Source organism: Fusarium tjaetaba, assembly GCF_013396195.1.
Source record: "Fusarium tjaetaba strain NRRL 66243 chromosome Unknown NRRL66243_c0000112, whole genome shotgun sequence".
Lineage (NCBI taxonomy): Eukaryota > Fungi > Ascomycota > Sordariomycetes > Hypocreales > Nectriaceae > Fusarium > Fusarium tjaetaba.
The window spans coordinates 40950-56237 of NW_023501308.1; the positions used below are offsets into that span (position 1 = coordinate 40950).

Sequence of the window (15288 nt, forward strand, 5' to 3'; positions counted from 1 at the left end):
GTATTCCTACCTAGCAAACCACTAACGTTTTTAATCTGCTGCCTCACACAAATCTTGAAAGGCATGCTATCTTCCAATCTCCAGACCAAATCCTGAAAACGAGAGTATTCAACTGCTATAAGTCCCTAAACTCTTAACTGACAATACTGATTTAAATAAGGTGATACTGGTGCATCAGCTGGCCAATCTGTGATCCTTCCAACTTGTTGACAAGGAACCTACGAATACGCTCTGGCAGCCACGTCACCAATTCTTTGCCGTCTCTTAACTGACACATTGCATCAAGCAAAACTCTCACATCGTAGGTCGAGCCAAATACCTCCGGAACACCGCGATCCACTCCAGTAAGCTGATAAACCGACTCCATGGCTGTACGAACAGAATATTCTGTAGTAAAGATAGTATCGCGTGTCGTCTCTGAAAATTGCCCAAGGAAGGCAAAGTTCTCTGCTCCTGCTGGAACGATGTCAGGGCGATCCCCTGCCTTTCGCGGCATAAAGAAGGATGTGACATATGGCATCATTACTGGAACGCATTTGGCCCCTTCAGCCGCAAGAACAGGGATGTCACTCTCGGGGACGCCCATGTGATACAGCCACTCCTGGGTAATCTCCTCGCCAGTGCAATCTTGCATAGGCTTCTTAACGTAGTCACCGTTCTCCTCGACGAGGAGGCCGTAGACCCAAACAACAATCTGATCCTTGGGCTGATTCTTGAAGTGAGGCTGACGATTGACAGTCCAGCTCATGATCCAGCTAGAATCCCGGACTGTGACAATACCTCCAGTTACAACCTTCCCGCTGAATGGGTCTCGCTTGCAGATCTTCTGTATGTACTCGGGAACACGTTTGTCCAGAGTCGTGACTGTTGCTGACATCCACTTTGTCGCGGGGACATTGTCACAGAAAACCTCTGGGCGGCCAAAGGAGGGGTGTTTGGCTGCGATGCGACGCCACAAGTCCCAGGCAGGAGCTGGGCCATCATGAAGCTTAGCTGGGGTATGCTGATCACCCAAACCAGAGTTCTCCGTCAACGAGCCAATAGTCATAAAGACGAGGTCGTTGGATCCGAGAGACTGACCGCCTTTCTCTCCGTCCTTGATCCAATGAATAAAAGTTGCAGTCTTCTTGTTCTCCTCAATTTTGAAGTCAACATCCTGAACCTCGGTGCTGTACTGAAACACGACACCCTGATCCTCAAGCCACTTATGCAATGGCAGCACAAGAGACTCATACTGGTTGTACTTGGTGAACTTGAGGGTCGAAAAGTCAGGCATGCCTTTAATATGGTTGACAAAGCGATGGAGGTATAACTTCATCTCCAGAGCAGAGTGCCAGGTCTGGAAAGCAAACATAGTCTGCCAGTAGAGCCAAAAGTTGCTCTTGAAGAAGTCGTCGCTGAAAACTTGGTCAATACGCTTGTTTTCAACTTCGGCTCTGGTAGCAAGGAAAAGCCTTGTCATCTCTGACTGGGCCTTTTCGGTCAGAGTGAACAACTTCCCAGTCTCTGCATCTTGACCTTGATTGATCGTCGCGCGTTGGAGAGAGAAGTTCGGATCTCTCTTGTTGAGCCAATAAAACTCATCAAGAACACTAGCTCCCTTCTCTTCAATCGAGGGAACAGAACGGAAGAGGTCCCAAAGGCACTCGAAGTGAGATTCCATCTCGCGACCACCGCGGATGACGAACCCTTTCTCGGGTTCCTTGATACCGTCCAATGCGCCGCCTGGGATCTCGAGCTCTTCAAGGATGGTGATGTTTTTCCCAGGCATTTGAGCATCACGCACGAGGAATGCGGCGGTTGAGAGACCGGCGAGGCCAGAACCCACAATCCATGCCGTTTTGTTCTCAATACCTTCAGGCTTGAGTGGTCGCGCAAAGGCTTCGTAATTGCCTTTGCTGTAATACATAGCGAATAGCGAATTGGTGTCTCAGGATCTGAAATTGAAATACAATGTAGTTTATATGTGATGATTATATCGAGAATAGCTTCCCCAACCATGGCCAACTCCTTCAATTTATCCTCATTTCCATCTTGCGTGACGCAAGCAAAGTCTCTTCCGCGATATGATCTGATTGTTGAGAAGTCCGTTGGTGATTTGTTAGTGCCCGAGGTTTTGGTAGTCCAACCCGAGCATCACATGTAATTAGCTTCTGACAGTGGGCCGACTTGACGCTTTCCAGAAGATCGTGACTACGTCACAGTAGATGGCCTTGCAAGATAAGCTAAACGAATTGTCATAATCGGGTTACCGGCAATAACCGTCATCGCTGCATGCCATTTCGCAAATCACGAGGCTTGTAGGAATTTTTTGACCTTGCACTAGCTCTATCGTTGCATGATATGACAGGTGATGGGTCACGGCACATTCCGTCCCGGTAAACTAGTCGGAACTGTTAAGTGCCGTCTCCCGATGCCAATTTTATTCAGGTACTACCAATTTTCCCATTCACTATTGTCACCCGCGAGATGCAAAAAATAGCTATTCTCATGACGAAAGACTATGTCACATTGAAATCGAAGGGAACAAGCGATGCCGGGTAATTGTCCTGCAAAAGGTCATTCCCATACATGAGACTATCTTCCCAATTGAAGTGACTCAACGCCTGATCACCTTCGTCATCCGCTAGAGGATGCAAAAAGTCTGTTGTGACGTGTATACTGACGTAAGGGAGACCATCTGTGGATAGGTCAGAACGGCCTGTGGATTGTCTGGTATTGTGAATGATCGGATCGAGAAGTTCCCATATCATAGACGGTGGAAAGTTGATCGTGGTATCAGCAGCACCGGTTTCGGGTGACTTTCCAATAACAAGCGATTGGAGTCGTTGGAGACTTTCAAGCTGATCACGGTCAGTAAACACCGGGTTCGCAGTGGAGGGACATACTTTATGTGACATGCATGGCCAAGTCTTGGATAGGCGCTGCAGCAATCTCTGTCCCTTGGCTAAATTCTGGCTGGCTTTGCAAGCAACCTTGGCATTCTTCACGAATTGGTAGAGCCAGGGAATCGTCGATGTTGCTGCAACAGCTAATCCGATGAGAGGGTTGGATATGTCAATGTTCAAATCTTCAAATATTCCAACAAGCCAGAATACCCATCCGGAGTGAAAGAGAGCTTGGTCCACGACCTGTTGCAAGAACAACCTGGACTGGCTCATACCTTTGCTTTGGCGTAAAGCCACCAAGTGAATGAAAGGGTGGTTCAACAAAGCGAGAGACGCATGCAATACCAAATGCGTGGTCAACCATGGGTTCCAATACTCGCAGCGTGCCTGTATCTCGTCTGAAGTTCTTTTGAAAGGGAAGAGGCTCCTCATCAGGTGTCTCTGGTTGAATTGAGCCTCATACTCAAAAAGAGCAAGGTTGAGCTTGGAGTACGTAGACTCTGGTAGCCATGGTATTTGAACCTCTCCACGTCTAATTTCATGAAGATGGCAGGCGACTTGACTCCATACTGCTATCATTCTCAATGCGTGGGTGTTGATTCCTAGATCATCTGATGAACCAACAGCGTTATCGAAGTCCGGTGCATTGAAATCATTGGCATCTTGAGGAATTGGTGGCGGAGGCTCGACACTGGGAGGACATTTCCGAGTCGAGTCATGGGTTGGGGCTCGTGGCATGTGAGGAAAAAAGACGGCCTCAATCATGTAAATACTCCAATAGCATCGATTCTCTTCTGGTGATTCCTGATTGGGAATTGAGTTGCTCTTCCACAGATTTCGAATACTCTCTAGCCGTGTCGCTGTGCCAATGGACATCCACGCCCTGGGTAAATCACTCACTGTAGAACTATTAGTAACATCCATCGAAAGAAACTCAATCCCACTTCCCTACGATATCTCTCAGTGCCATCATGCATAGAGCTTGAACAATCTCAACTTGGTGCCTTCCTTCAGCAGCAAGACTTTGTATGGTAGTAGCTGCTGAACGGCTATAATAGCTAGACGCCTCTGCGTGTTCGTTTCGGAAGTATTCATGAGTCGTGAACTCGAGCATAAGAGCTAAGAAGCTATAAATGAAATATTGAGGGGCATTGCTGAGTCTCCTTTCAAGGGTACCGAGGTCAAATAATGGTAAAGGTTGAAGGTGCACTTTCTGACTATAGACTTGTAGAAAGTGAGTCAATACATCTTGTGGCAGGTCGGATCTGAGATTAGAATTAGCCCAGTGTATGGTAAATGGGCAACAATAAGAGTCATACTGAGCTTCTGAGAAGGAGACAGTTTGTCGCTCATTTGGTACAGCCTGCCTAGTAGAGAAGGGATTTCCATCAGAACAGGTTGTTGAAGGAAGAGGCTGTGAAAGCCCAGAAGCCTGAGCTTCTTTATTCGTCCGTGAACTAATAGGGGACTCGTTAGTATCTATAGATATGTCGCTACGAGGTTTTTGACTTACCCAACCAATTCAGATAAGGATGCTATTTGGGCTTCAAGAAGCTGGACCCTATCTTTGGTGGATTTTCTATAACTTCGATTAGGGAAAGAATCTGTGATTGGGTAACGGAAGCATATAACTTTTGAGCTTTCTGGGCTTTGTTGGTGCCGTCCTGCGACGTGCTTCCCCTTGCTGTATACTTGCACGGAAGTTTAAGTCGCTCACAAAATGAGCAGATTGGTCGTTCTCCAGTGCACTTTGACTTTTTACGACTGGATTTATATATCAGCTGACCAGTATCTCTTCACAGCGACTCTGAACTTACCGACATGGCTCACAAGCCCGACGGCTTTGGCGAATCTGAGTTCCTGAAGTCATTGGGTTGATGAGTTGTTGATTGGGTCATGGTTGCGGGCGGAGAATGGAAGTTCCGCGGAGCTTGAATTGCCCGAAACACCACGTGAATAGTGGGCAGCAACTGGATCTTCGCCAATCATAATTATGATCTTTTCTGTTCCCATATTCAGCGAGAGACATTTCCGCTCACATGACTATCAAGACGCGCTGCTGATTGGATCAAAATTGTTAAGCAATCTCCTAGGAGATCTGAATGCCCCAACCTTAGCAGAAATAATTATCGGCATAAGTAGAACAACATGCATACTCAGATTGATAATTAAAGCTTTCACTACTGTCATTCTTCTCATCGTAAACTATCACTACCTATAGGCCTCCCATTCTACCACGATGGCAACCTCAGAAGTAATGAAGGCTGTTGTTTTCGATGGCCCATATAAGATCTCTGTGCAGGACAGACCAGTTCCCCATGGTAAGAATGCTGCGGTGGATTTTGTTTTAAACGTCACTGATTGTTGCTAGTCCAGAATGCTCAGGATATCATTGTGAAAGTCAACATGACAGCGTTGTGTGGATCGTGTGTACCGCCTGACGATAACGTCTCATATACAGAGGGCTGACAAGGTAGCAGAGAACTACACTTGTACCGGGGCGTTGAAACAACAGATCCAGATTTCATCATGGGCCACGAATTCACAGGAACTGTTGTTGCTTTGGGCTCTGAAGTCAAGACCGTAAAGATTGGAGATAAAGTTGTTTCCCCATTTACAGCTTCTTGGTAAGGCTCCCTGCAGTAATACTTTTGCGACAGGAGCTTTCATATGCAAACACTAACACTATATAGTGGCGAATGCTACTACTGTCAGAACGGTGGCTCAGCACGATGCGTTAAGAGCCAAGCCCTCGGTTCTCCCAATCTCAACGGAGCTCAAGCAGAATTTGTCCGCGTACCGTTCGCAGACGGTACTGCGATCAAGGCCCCCGAAGGTATCCATGATCAGGCCCTTATCCTAATGGCTGACATCTTCCCCACCGGTTATTTCGGCGTCCAGAGCGGCGTTGAGATGATGCCGAAGCTAGATCTGCGAGATTCAACTATTGTGGTGATTGGCTGTGGTCCGGTTGGACTATGCGCCATTGTTGCTGCGGCAGTGCTGAAGCCAAAGCATCTATTTGCTGTGGATAGTGTTCAGAGTAGACTCGATCAGGCTGCGAAGCTGGGTGCCGAGCCTCTCAACTTCATGGAGAGCAGGGATGATATGATCGAGCGAGTAAAGTCTGTCACTGATGGCAGAGGCGCTGATATAGTGGTGGAAGTGGTCGGGCTCTCGCCTGCCCTTCGAACTGCATTTGACCTGGTTCGCTCATTTGGTGCTATCAGCAGCATTGGTGTCCACAACGCAGAGGTGTGTTTCATGATACCATCCCAGCTAGGGATCATACTAAAATGCCACAGATCCCTTGGTCAGGCAGTGATGCGTACAAGTGAGCTCCAACTTCTTGCTGCAGTACATAAAGCTAACTGAGTTTAGCAAGAATGTCCGTCTACAAATGGGACGATGCCCAGTAAGAAGCATTTTTTCCGAGGCAATGGAAGTTCTTAAGCAAGAACAGGATTCTCTTAGGTATGCATACTCTTAAGTCCAGCATATACCCAGGGAGTCTGGTTTGAACTGACAGAGTACAGCTTCCTATTTGACAACATTCTTCCTCTATCAGATGCGGTTCGAGGTTACGAATTGTTCAATGAGTCCAAGGTCCAGAAAGTTGTTTTCCAAGTCTGATGTGTATGTGGCCTCAGACCCCACTACTGTCTGTTGTCTTCAGGACTCTTGTCGAGGATGTCTTAGAGAGGAAAGGTCTAAATGGTCAATTGTCTGATTCTACATTCGAGCTTTTCATGGCTTGATCTGATTGCTCAAATATTTCCCCTCACTCCTTATTGATACTACCAGTTCCAAAGAGCTCCATGTTAATTTGCTCGTGCTCAACCCCCAAACTCTGTAGCTTATCTCTTGTTGCTACCATCCAAGAAGCAGGTCCACAAATAAAAAACTGAGATTCCTTGTTTGGCAACTCCTCTTTTTTCACTTGATACACGACATCGAGGTCTAATCGTCCCTCAAAATCATAGTCTTCGCCCTTTTTATCGTTTTGTGTCACGTTCTTGAGCCAGATAAGAGTCTCGACGTTCTCGCGGCCTGCCGACACACTGCGAACCTGTGTGCGGAAAGCCATGTGCTGCGATGTTCTAGCTGTGTGGAGCCAGAGGATAGGTCTGTTTGCCATCTTCGAACGAGGCGAGCTGAGAACTGACTCAAGCATCGACACCAAAGGCGTAACACCAACGCCTGCTGATATTAAAATGAGAGGTGCATTTGCTTTTGCATCGTCTTTGATGTCAAGCCAGAATTCGCCACGAGGATATGTCATCTCAACCTCCTCTCCAGCCTGATAGTGGTTATGAAGGAGATTGGAGACAGTGCCGGGCAAAGGATCGTCTTTTCCTTCCAGAGTGAAACTCTCCTTTTTGATGCTTACTCGGTAGTAGTCACTGTGGGGTGCCTGACTCATGCTGTACTGACGACATTGAAAGACGCCTTCGAGCTCAGGTACATTGATTCGGAGGCTGACATACTGACCAGGTCGGAACGGAGGCAATGGTGTCTTTTCATCCGATGGGACCAGATAAAAGCTTGTGATGAGATCTGCCTCCTTCTCGCGCTTGGAAATCTTGAACTTCCTCCAGCCATCCCACTCGCCGGCCTCTTGATACAACTGCTTCTCGCGGTTGATAAAGATATTGGCCAGTTGGCCGTACGCAGCCGTCCAGGCATCAGCGATGTCGGCCGTGAGGGCATCGCCAAGTACTTCTCCAATGGCTTTGATAAGCTGCTCGCCAACAAGAACATATTGATCTTCCGTGACTTTAAGACTGACATGTCTCTGGGCAATACGTTCGATCGTAGACGCCAAGAATTCGGGCTTATCGATATAGGTAGCATACGCAAGCACAGCGCCAGCCAGAGCTTTGGCTTGAGCGCCATCGTGTTGGTGGCTGAGGTTGAAGATGTTGCGGAGATCAGGATAGGTACCAATCAAATTCTTGTAGAATAAGGATGTAATGGTCTCTCCATGAATCTTGAGTACAGGGGCTGTTGACTTGACAATGTCAACTTGGGAAGTTGTTAACGACATGGTAGGTAGTTAGTCGAAAAGAGGAATAAATTGATATCTGACTTTACATATCCCAGCAGAGGGACGTTGAGGAACGCTGGCATGTCATGTTAATATATACAGCGGATCAACGGCACATTTTCCATTGTTCGTGTTCGTGAAACCTGACTTTGTCATCCTTGACCCCATCGGTAAATGCCAGGATGAAGCATGCTTTCTGAAGATTCCATTTTTACAGTGGGACGTTGTGAGATTTCCGCGGATTTGCTTCAACAGAGGCCTTTCACGCAATTATCCAACAAATCAGAGTCGAGTGAATCATAAAGTTTGAGATTCGACTATCCCGAACGGGACTAGACTCCGATCGTTCGAAGAGCGCTGGACCGGAGTTGTCGGACCATTTGTCGGCTGAACTCGGTATTCAATGGTCACGTGTGATACTGCTCTGTCGCGTCAGACGCGACGCGAACTTGTCCGGGAAATTTCGGTAAACATCACCAAGCAGCGCCGAATGGGATGAAGGTTACCCTACAGAATTGCGTTTAAATGCCGTTGAACAAGTCTGATCGCATCTGGCCTTTTGAAAATGTCCATTCTAGACTGCGTTTTCTAAAGCAATATAATCTCTGAGTAAACAGATGCTGCACTTACGAAAAGTCAGTGTACACAAGACACAAGTATATTTCAACATAATGATGTTGGCGCATCGCTGTACAAATGACCAGCAGCTGTTCAATAACATAATCAGGGAAAAAGAAGAAAAGAGAAAACCTCACGCTACAAGCATTTAAATCACTTTAAAGAACAATGCGATGTCTTCTTATAATTGAAGAGGAATCTATGAATAGCTGTTGTATCTTTACTTTCTACTGGGAATTGAACTCTGGTCGCGAGTGTTTGACTCCCTGAACGTTGGGTAATTGCCGATTGTGAGCATTGATTGTCACGTGAGCGAGCTATGTGGATTGTGCACATTCACAAAATGTTCCATAAAAGCTGAGTGCTTATTAAGGATATTATTCAGCCCTTTGCAGCTTCCCAATTGGACCAAGAGCGAGGGCTAATTGACTCAAACCGTAGTATTTACTCCGTAACATCATCTCGCGACCAACAGCATGTCGCTAAGCCGGCTGACAAAGTCAAATCGCCATTATTCAGCATTGCTTGTCAGACTTAGTCAACGAACATTCAGCCATCTTACTATAGAAATATGACCTAGATCCAATCAAACTTGCTGAATTGATCCGGAACCAAATCTCGGCTATAATGCATGCCTCGTTTGGTATCTACACGACATTGTGTGAAGTCAATGACTGTTACGGCTGAAAGACCGGGGGGTCACATTGAATCTATATAGCTTGCAGCCTTTCCATAAGATCCTTTCATCGCCACTAGACAGGAATAATAACTGAACCACCTCGGTAGCTTTTCTTCTTATTAAGTGGCAACATGTTGCTCCACTCTGTCCTAGGCCTGATCGCCTTCCCAGCCGTTGCTCTGGGTTCGTCCTTCACTGCGAAGACAATTGGTCAACTTCCTCTCGGTACATGGCTGGAGAATGTTGCCGTGCGCTCCAATGGCGACCTCTTGGCTACGGAACTCTGGCCCTCAGCCACTGTCTATACTGTCGTCAACCCAGCAGACTACAAGTCTGGCCTAGAAAAGCTGGTCACGTTCCCCTCCATCACTGGGCTCCTTGGTATCGCCGAGATACCCAAGAGCCCTGGCAAGCCTGAGACTTTCATTGTTGTTGGCAGTGAAGCGACTGCTCTTAGTCACTTGACGCCAGGAACCTTTGAAGCTTGGGCTATCGAGTTTCCCAATCGACGACACCAACCCAAGGTAAAGGTCAGAAAGATCAGCGACATGACCAAGAAGAGCGCTTTTCTCAACGGTGTTGCCGCTATTCCGGGCAGGTCAGATGCTGTCCTAGTGTCTGACTCTGTCGCTGGGTTCGTCGGGCGCCTCGACCTAACTACCGGTGTCTTTGACGATTCGGCATTTGTGTTCCCCGAAATGGCCCCTATCGCAGCTGGTGCCTTCGGAATCAATGGCATCAAGGTCCGCGACAACTACCTGTACTTCACAAATTCCAACGCTGTCAAGATATACCGCATTGCAATCACGCCAGCGGGTTACCCCAAAAAGGGAGCCAAGCCTCAACTCGTCGCCGATCTTTCGAGCGGTGTTGGGTTCTTTGACGACTTCGAGTTTGATAAGAATGGCAATATCTATGCTGCCACCAATTTTGACAATTCGATCGTCTTTGTTGATATCAAAACTGGGAAATGGAAAACTGTTGTTGGTGGTATCCACGAGATGACGGTTGCGGGTTCGACGGCCGCCGTATTTAGTTATGGGGAGAAGGGTGAAAAGACTCTATATGTTTCTACATCAGGTGCACTTGCAAAGCCTGTTGATGGAACCAAGACAGAGGGCGCCAAGATTGTTGCTGTGAAAGTCCGTTCATAGAGATAACCGACTCTTTCTGCTTAAAGAAATGAAGGACAATTGGAACAGTAGTCTGGAGAGTATATCTATTATAGCAAACAGACCTTTCTGAAGCCCAGAATTCCCAATGGCTTATGGGGAACAGCACCAGCCTGGACAAATATCATTATCATGTCAACTAAGTACTACTGTCATATAACCCACCGCCATTCTATTCTACTCCTCAATCGAGATGTGCCACCGAAACTATATAAAAAATGCTAGCATTGGCACTCATACTCATGGTCGCTTTCGTAACGCTAATGCTCCGACTTACTGGCATGATCCGTGAGCTTAGATCGATAAGCCATCTCATCAGTGGCTTCAGTGCCAGTAGCAACAGAGTAGTAAACTTTCGCTGGCCGGTTAAAGACGAAGCCAGGATGGGCGATGAAGAGGCAAAAGACCGCCACAACGATCAACCTGAAAATGGTAGTGAGTGTGGGAACGGCAATTGGCAAGTAGAAATACCAGACTTACACTCCTTCCAAAGCAATGAATAAATCCTCATGCTTGATCAGTTCCCCTTGGTAACCCTCCTTCAGCTCATCGGCACGGAAGACACAACGACCCAAAGTAGCAAGGACGGCAATGGCGAGGAAGGCAAAGAACAGCTTGTCCCTGGACCCGAGATTCAGGGACTTCTTCGACCGTAGGTATCGAAACATGTAGTCACCGAACAAGAGGCTGAATGCAACCAGCATGATGACTTGTAAAATCAGGCCTGCCATAGCCACATCAACGCCCACTTGACTAGCACCGGATGAGGACGCTGAGAGACCTCCACCAGTACCTTGCAAGATCAACGAGATTACATCCATAGGTACAAATACCCAGGCAAAGTATTTGGTGGGAAATCGAGCGATACCTGGTCCGTGATGCTCAATGCTGGGCAAGAGTCAGTTAATTGGCGTTGCCTCCATAAGAACAAGCATACCTTTGGCCAAGGGTGACATAGATTGCGGCACAATAGAACACAGGGGCCTGCGTAATAGCAACTGCAGTGCGTTAGGAAGCCTTTCGTCACGGATTGGTTGGAGTACTTACTGATTTGTGTAATAAATGCACCGAAACTCCATGGATTGACCCAGAGCATAATTCTCGCTACATAGCCCGTTACTTCATGTGTGCAACTCAGGATCATGCACCACATGAACCAGGGTGTTTTCCATTTGAAGCCCAAGTAGGCATGCGCGAATGTGGCAAAGGTGAATAAAGCTGCAAAAGTAATGTTGGCAGGGAGAGAAGGCCGGTAACCATAGACGCTCATCTCGATAGGACAAAGCTGACAAGATCGTTAGCGAAGAACGGTAGCTAGCATCAAAACCTTTGTGGCTTGGGTCAGAGGTAGGTACGAGTCAGGAGAACATACGTACTTCCAAAGTACAGTTGGCCTTGGGTCCAAATATGACAAAGTTCCCCGTGTTGTTCATTGTGATGGATGCTAGCTAAAAGGCTGGGAGAGAAAGATAGGAAAAGGATTTTGGTCAGAACCAGAAGTCAGATGAATATGGAAATTCTGTTGCTATCACTTAGAGAGAGAGTTTATCAGGATTTCACATCCATTCTTATACTGCCAACACTGATCTACACAACACTGCCACTTTCGCATTCGCATGGGATCCTCGCTGAGGCCCTGACTTTAAAGTCGTGTAAGTGTTTCAAAGGAATAAGCTCATCCATGGCCTCCACCCGAAGGTGATGAAACAGGGAAGGCCGAAGGAACGAATCCCTGTGACTTCAGTTAAGGTTATGCGCCTAAATTAAAGCCAATCTCTGGGGCATTGATATGCACGGGTAATCATATTAAATTTATTCAAACGTGGCTGCGTGATAAAGCGAAAACAGTCGTGGATTTGCAGTATTGAAGGATCGACGCTCAGGGATCGAAATCCTGGATCTGTTACGACACAGCTGGACATAGAAAACGGTAAGCGTTGCGGAGCGGCCAATCTACTCCGAGTATACATGACGCTAGACAGAAACAGTCGTGGCTACCTTGCGTTGATCCAGCCTCTTGGACGCATTCTGCCTTGACCAGGAACCATGATTAGATTTCTTGATACAAGGATGATATTTTAAATACCGAAATGCCAACGTAGAGCTGGATACTCCTCGGGGCTTTGAATACCAACACCGAAAAGTTTCGGTTTGACTCTGGTGTTAAAGAATTCAGGTTATTATATTCAATATCCATCCCATAGCTCATTTTAAATCGGCGTAAACTGCTGTATAAGGGATGTTATTGCGTCACTGCATGCCGCCTGATTGCTATGTTCCTTAATAAACATGGTTAGTAGTCTCTGATACTTTAGTTTCTTTTTAGCAGTGAAACAGATCTGTAAAAGCTTTTATTTGGTTAAAGTCGAATATAACGGAGTTTGCCGTGTTATCGACAGCATGAATTTGACATCATTATGAATCTAGCCTAGCGGATCATCTGACCTGCTACAGTCATACCTATCAGTGTCCAATAATATCTACTTATCCCCGGAGTACTCCGTACTCATTCAACAGTTGCATCGACCAATGATATCAATATCTGACCGAGGTGATCCTTAACTGTACCCTAACAACGAGATACGAGGCGGCCGCTCAGGCGGCTACTGATCCTAAAGGTCAACCTTAACATCGAACAGGAACACTCTTGGCAGATACTCATCACAGGGCTGTGCATCGATCCACAAAGATGGTAGATTTGCAATGCTGATTGGCTCTCTCGCATGGCTAACTAGATATAGCTTTAGTCACCACCGCTCTCCACTTGAGGTGACCAGGGTAACCAGCTTACGAACGCGCAATGGTTCGGTCCTGTGCCGTTCTCATTGGACAACTGCATAGCCCTACCAGAAACCCTGTAACATGGTTACATGCTGAGCAATCCCCAAGCCGTCATCAAATTATGCCGATTCGACAGAGGAGAGCACAGCAGATGTGTGCCCAGAAACCAGGCGGTGAAGCAGTGAGAGAGCGATACTTATAATAGAAGTATCATTTGCCTAACTCGGATACCATTCGCCGATCAAAAATGTCTCGCGATTCGAAAACGAGAGATCCTGTATCTCCGTTTCCAACAGCAAATCAGCCATTGACACAGCCAACTGTAGACCCATCCGCACCCCAATTCTTCTCATCATTGCACCAACCCACTGCCTCTGAACCGCAGAAGTGGTTCTCTGTATCCCAGCAAAGAATAGAGGCCAAATAAGTAAGAAACCTCCTGGGGTTGGATTGCTGCTAAGGTGCATTGTCTGAGCAAAACTCGCAACCGCATCGTCTTGAGCGCGGTATCCAAGATGATATGCAACGCTGTGGCAGATCCCATCTGCCATCGTGGCTAGAACTTTGGCAGAGCTTTGCAATGCGTCTTTCTGCTCTGCAGTGCCGTGTTTGAGCGTAGCTATAATAATGGACTCGTGAATCAAAAGCCTGACGTTGCGGTAACAATTCCACACGCAAGCTATCCATGGATCTGTATACATGTCGTGCTGTAGATCATATCTACTAGATGGGACGCCGTTAGGACCAATAGATCTGTAAGACTTGTACACCCAGCTTGGCGGTAGAGTTCGCGCCCAGTCTTCGAAAAGCTTATCGATCTTGAAAAGCCTGTCGGAAATCACGGCTGGATCTGTGATATGCTGGTACTTGAGCTCAGCGCGAACCCTCGCTAAGACCTCATTGATCTCGGAAAAGCGATTGACTGGGACAAGGTCGCTGTTCTGGCTTCTTTCGGCCCAGCTCGACCATTTTGTGATTTCAAATGGTATGGGTTCCTGCAGCTGGTGGCATGTAGTGATCTAGTGCTGGGTCAGTAGCTGCAGCCTCGAGTGGGAATCCGTCTTACCATGATGCGCCGCATCTGCATGAACATCTTCAAGCCAACCACGGTCTGGAACTGAGCTGGCCCACGCATGTCGATGCATCTTGCTGCAGCGATTATGTGTTGGCTGAACGCTTTCAGTGAGCCAGTGTCTGCAAAAGCAATAGTCTAGTACAAATTAATACGTGAGATTCGAGTTTGAGATAAGCGAGACCGTACCTCAAATGTTCCCATGAGCAATACTGCACCAAGCGTTTCATCAGACACTCTCCGAGCAGGATCTTGCAGGGCAATCTGCAACTGACAAATGGCAGTATCATAAAGACGGAATGCTTCTGCTCGCCACTCTGTGACATTGCCGGCATTAGAAAGAGCAGCAAACCCCGCAGCCGCTACTGTTGTGCTGAGAAGCCCAAAAGAGGACTGTTGATTGCGTATGAGCCCTGGAAGAAATTCATGGTTGTCCCTTAGAGGCAAAGTCCCTCCTGCACTAGTCATATCAAAAACGTATTGTCGCATAAAAAAAGTAGTAGCTCTGTCCCGTGCTGGGGGTGATACGGGTCGTTTCCATGCTTCGAAGTCTGGTATCACTGCAGAGCTTGATGATGCTGTACCCAGTATACCAGCATTCTTTCTGGCAAGATCTGTGGTGGTTTGATTGCGGAAGAACATCTTACTTTCCGATGGACCTGGACACACCCATCCAGCTGTTTTGCACTGCGTGCATGATGGTGATAGTTCGTCGCACTGCTTCGCGTCAGAGATGCTAACGATAATGTCGAGTTAGCTGTCTATTTAAGTTTACCTTTATTTTCCGCTTTTTGCAGGTCGCACACCCACGGCTAGGTTTCCCGGTGTTGACCATTACTGATAAAATGCTAATGGAATTAACTAATGCTGATTCCAGCTTTCCCAAGACAGATTGGGGATACTCAGATATATAGACTATATATAAGGAATATTATTAATCCGCTGGCTTGGGGTCAGAATTTTACTAAACTATAAATATTAAATACTAAAATATAATATATTAATTTACTTATTTACTTATAGTATAATAC

General features: G+C 46.9%; 7 protein-coding genes across 7 annotated transcripts; 2 read left to right on the forward strand and 5 right to left on the reverse strand.

The window, feature by feature from the left end:
- Positions 1–151: 151 nt before the first annotated feature.
- Positions 152–1909, reverse strand: FTJAE_5850 (myosin-crossreactive antigen; the record flags this gene model as incomplete). Its single annotated transcript, XM_037352402.1, has 1 exon — positions 152–1909. The coding sequence occupies one exon, from the start codon at positions 1907–1909 to the stop codon at positions 152–154; it is 1758 nt and encodes a 585-aa protein (XP_037207070.1).
- A 592-nt stretch (positions 1910–2501) lies between these two features.
- Positions 2502–4241, reverse strand: FTJAE_5851 (uncharacterized protein; the record flags this gene model as incomplete). The annotated part of the gene is made up of 3 exons (XM_037352403.1): positions 2502–2843; positions 2889–3787; positions 4208–4241. The coding sequence occupies 3 exons, from the start codon at positions 4239–4241 to the stop codon at positions 2502–2504; spliced, it is 1275 nt and encodes a 424-aa protein (XP_037207071.1).
- An 886-nt stretch (positions 4242–5127) lies between these two features.
- On the forward strand, positions 5128–6521 carry FTJAE_5852 (formaldehyde dehydrogenase; the record flags this gene model as incomplete). Its single annotated transcript, XM_037352404.1, has 7 exons — positions 5128–5209; positions 5260–5314; positions 5369–5515; positions 5582–6143; positions 6194–6222; positions 6270–6362; positions 6425–6521. The coding sequence occupies 7 exons, from the start codon at positions 5128–5130 to the stop codon at positions 6519–6521; spliced, it is 1065 nt and encodes a 354-aa protein (XP_037207072.1).
- A 148-nt stretch (positions 6522–6669) lies between these two features.
- On the reverse strand, positions 6670–7935 carry FTJAE_5853 (hemoglobin; the record flags this gene model as incomplete). The annotated part of the gene is made up of 1 exon (XM_037352405.1): positions 6670–7935. One exon carries the CDS (start codon positions 7933–7935, stop codon positions 6670–6672), a length of 1266 nt encoding a protein of 421 aa, XP_037207073.1.
- A 1428-nt stretch (positions 7936–9363) lies between these two features.
- On the forward strand, positions 9364–10386 carry FTJAE_5854 (uncharacterized protein; the record flags this gene model as incomplete). Its single annotated transcript, XM_037352406.1, has 1 exon — positions 9364–10386. The coding sequence occupies one exon, from the start codon at positions 9364–9366 to the stop codon at positions 10384–10386; it is 1023 nt and encodes a 340-aa protein (XP_037207074.1).
- A 278-nt stretch (positions 10387–10664) lies between these two features.
- Positions 10665–11837, reverse strand: FTJAE_5855 (sphingoid long-chain base transporter RSB1; the record flags this gene model as incomplete). Its single annotated transcript, XM_037352407.1, has 5 exons — positions 10665–10827; positions 10885–11292; positions 11342–11402; positions 11452–11689; positions 11781–11837. 5 exons carry the CDS (start codon positions 11835–11837, stop codon positions 10665–10667), a joined length of 927 nt encoding a protein of 308 aa, XP_037207075.1.
- Positions 11838–13403: 1566 nt separating this feature from the next.
- Positions 13404–14899, reverse strand: FTJAE_5856 (uncharacterized protein; the record flags this gene model as incomplete). Its single annotated transcript, XM_037352408.1, has 3 exons — positions 13404–14204; positions 14252–14395; positions 14447–14899. 3 exons carry the CDS (start codon positions 14897–14899, stop codon positions 13404–13406), a joined length of 1398 nt encoding a protein of 465 aa, XP_037207076.1.
- Between the last annotated feature and the right edge of the window lie 389 nt (positions 14900–15288).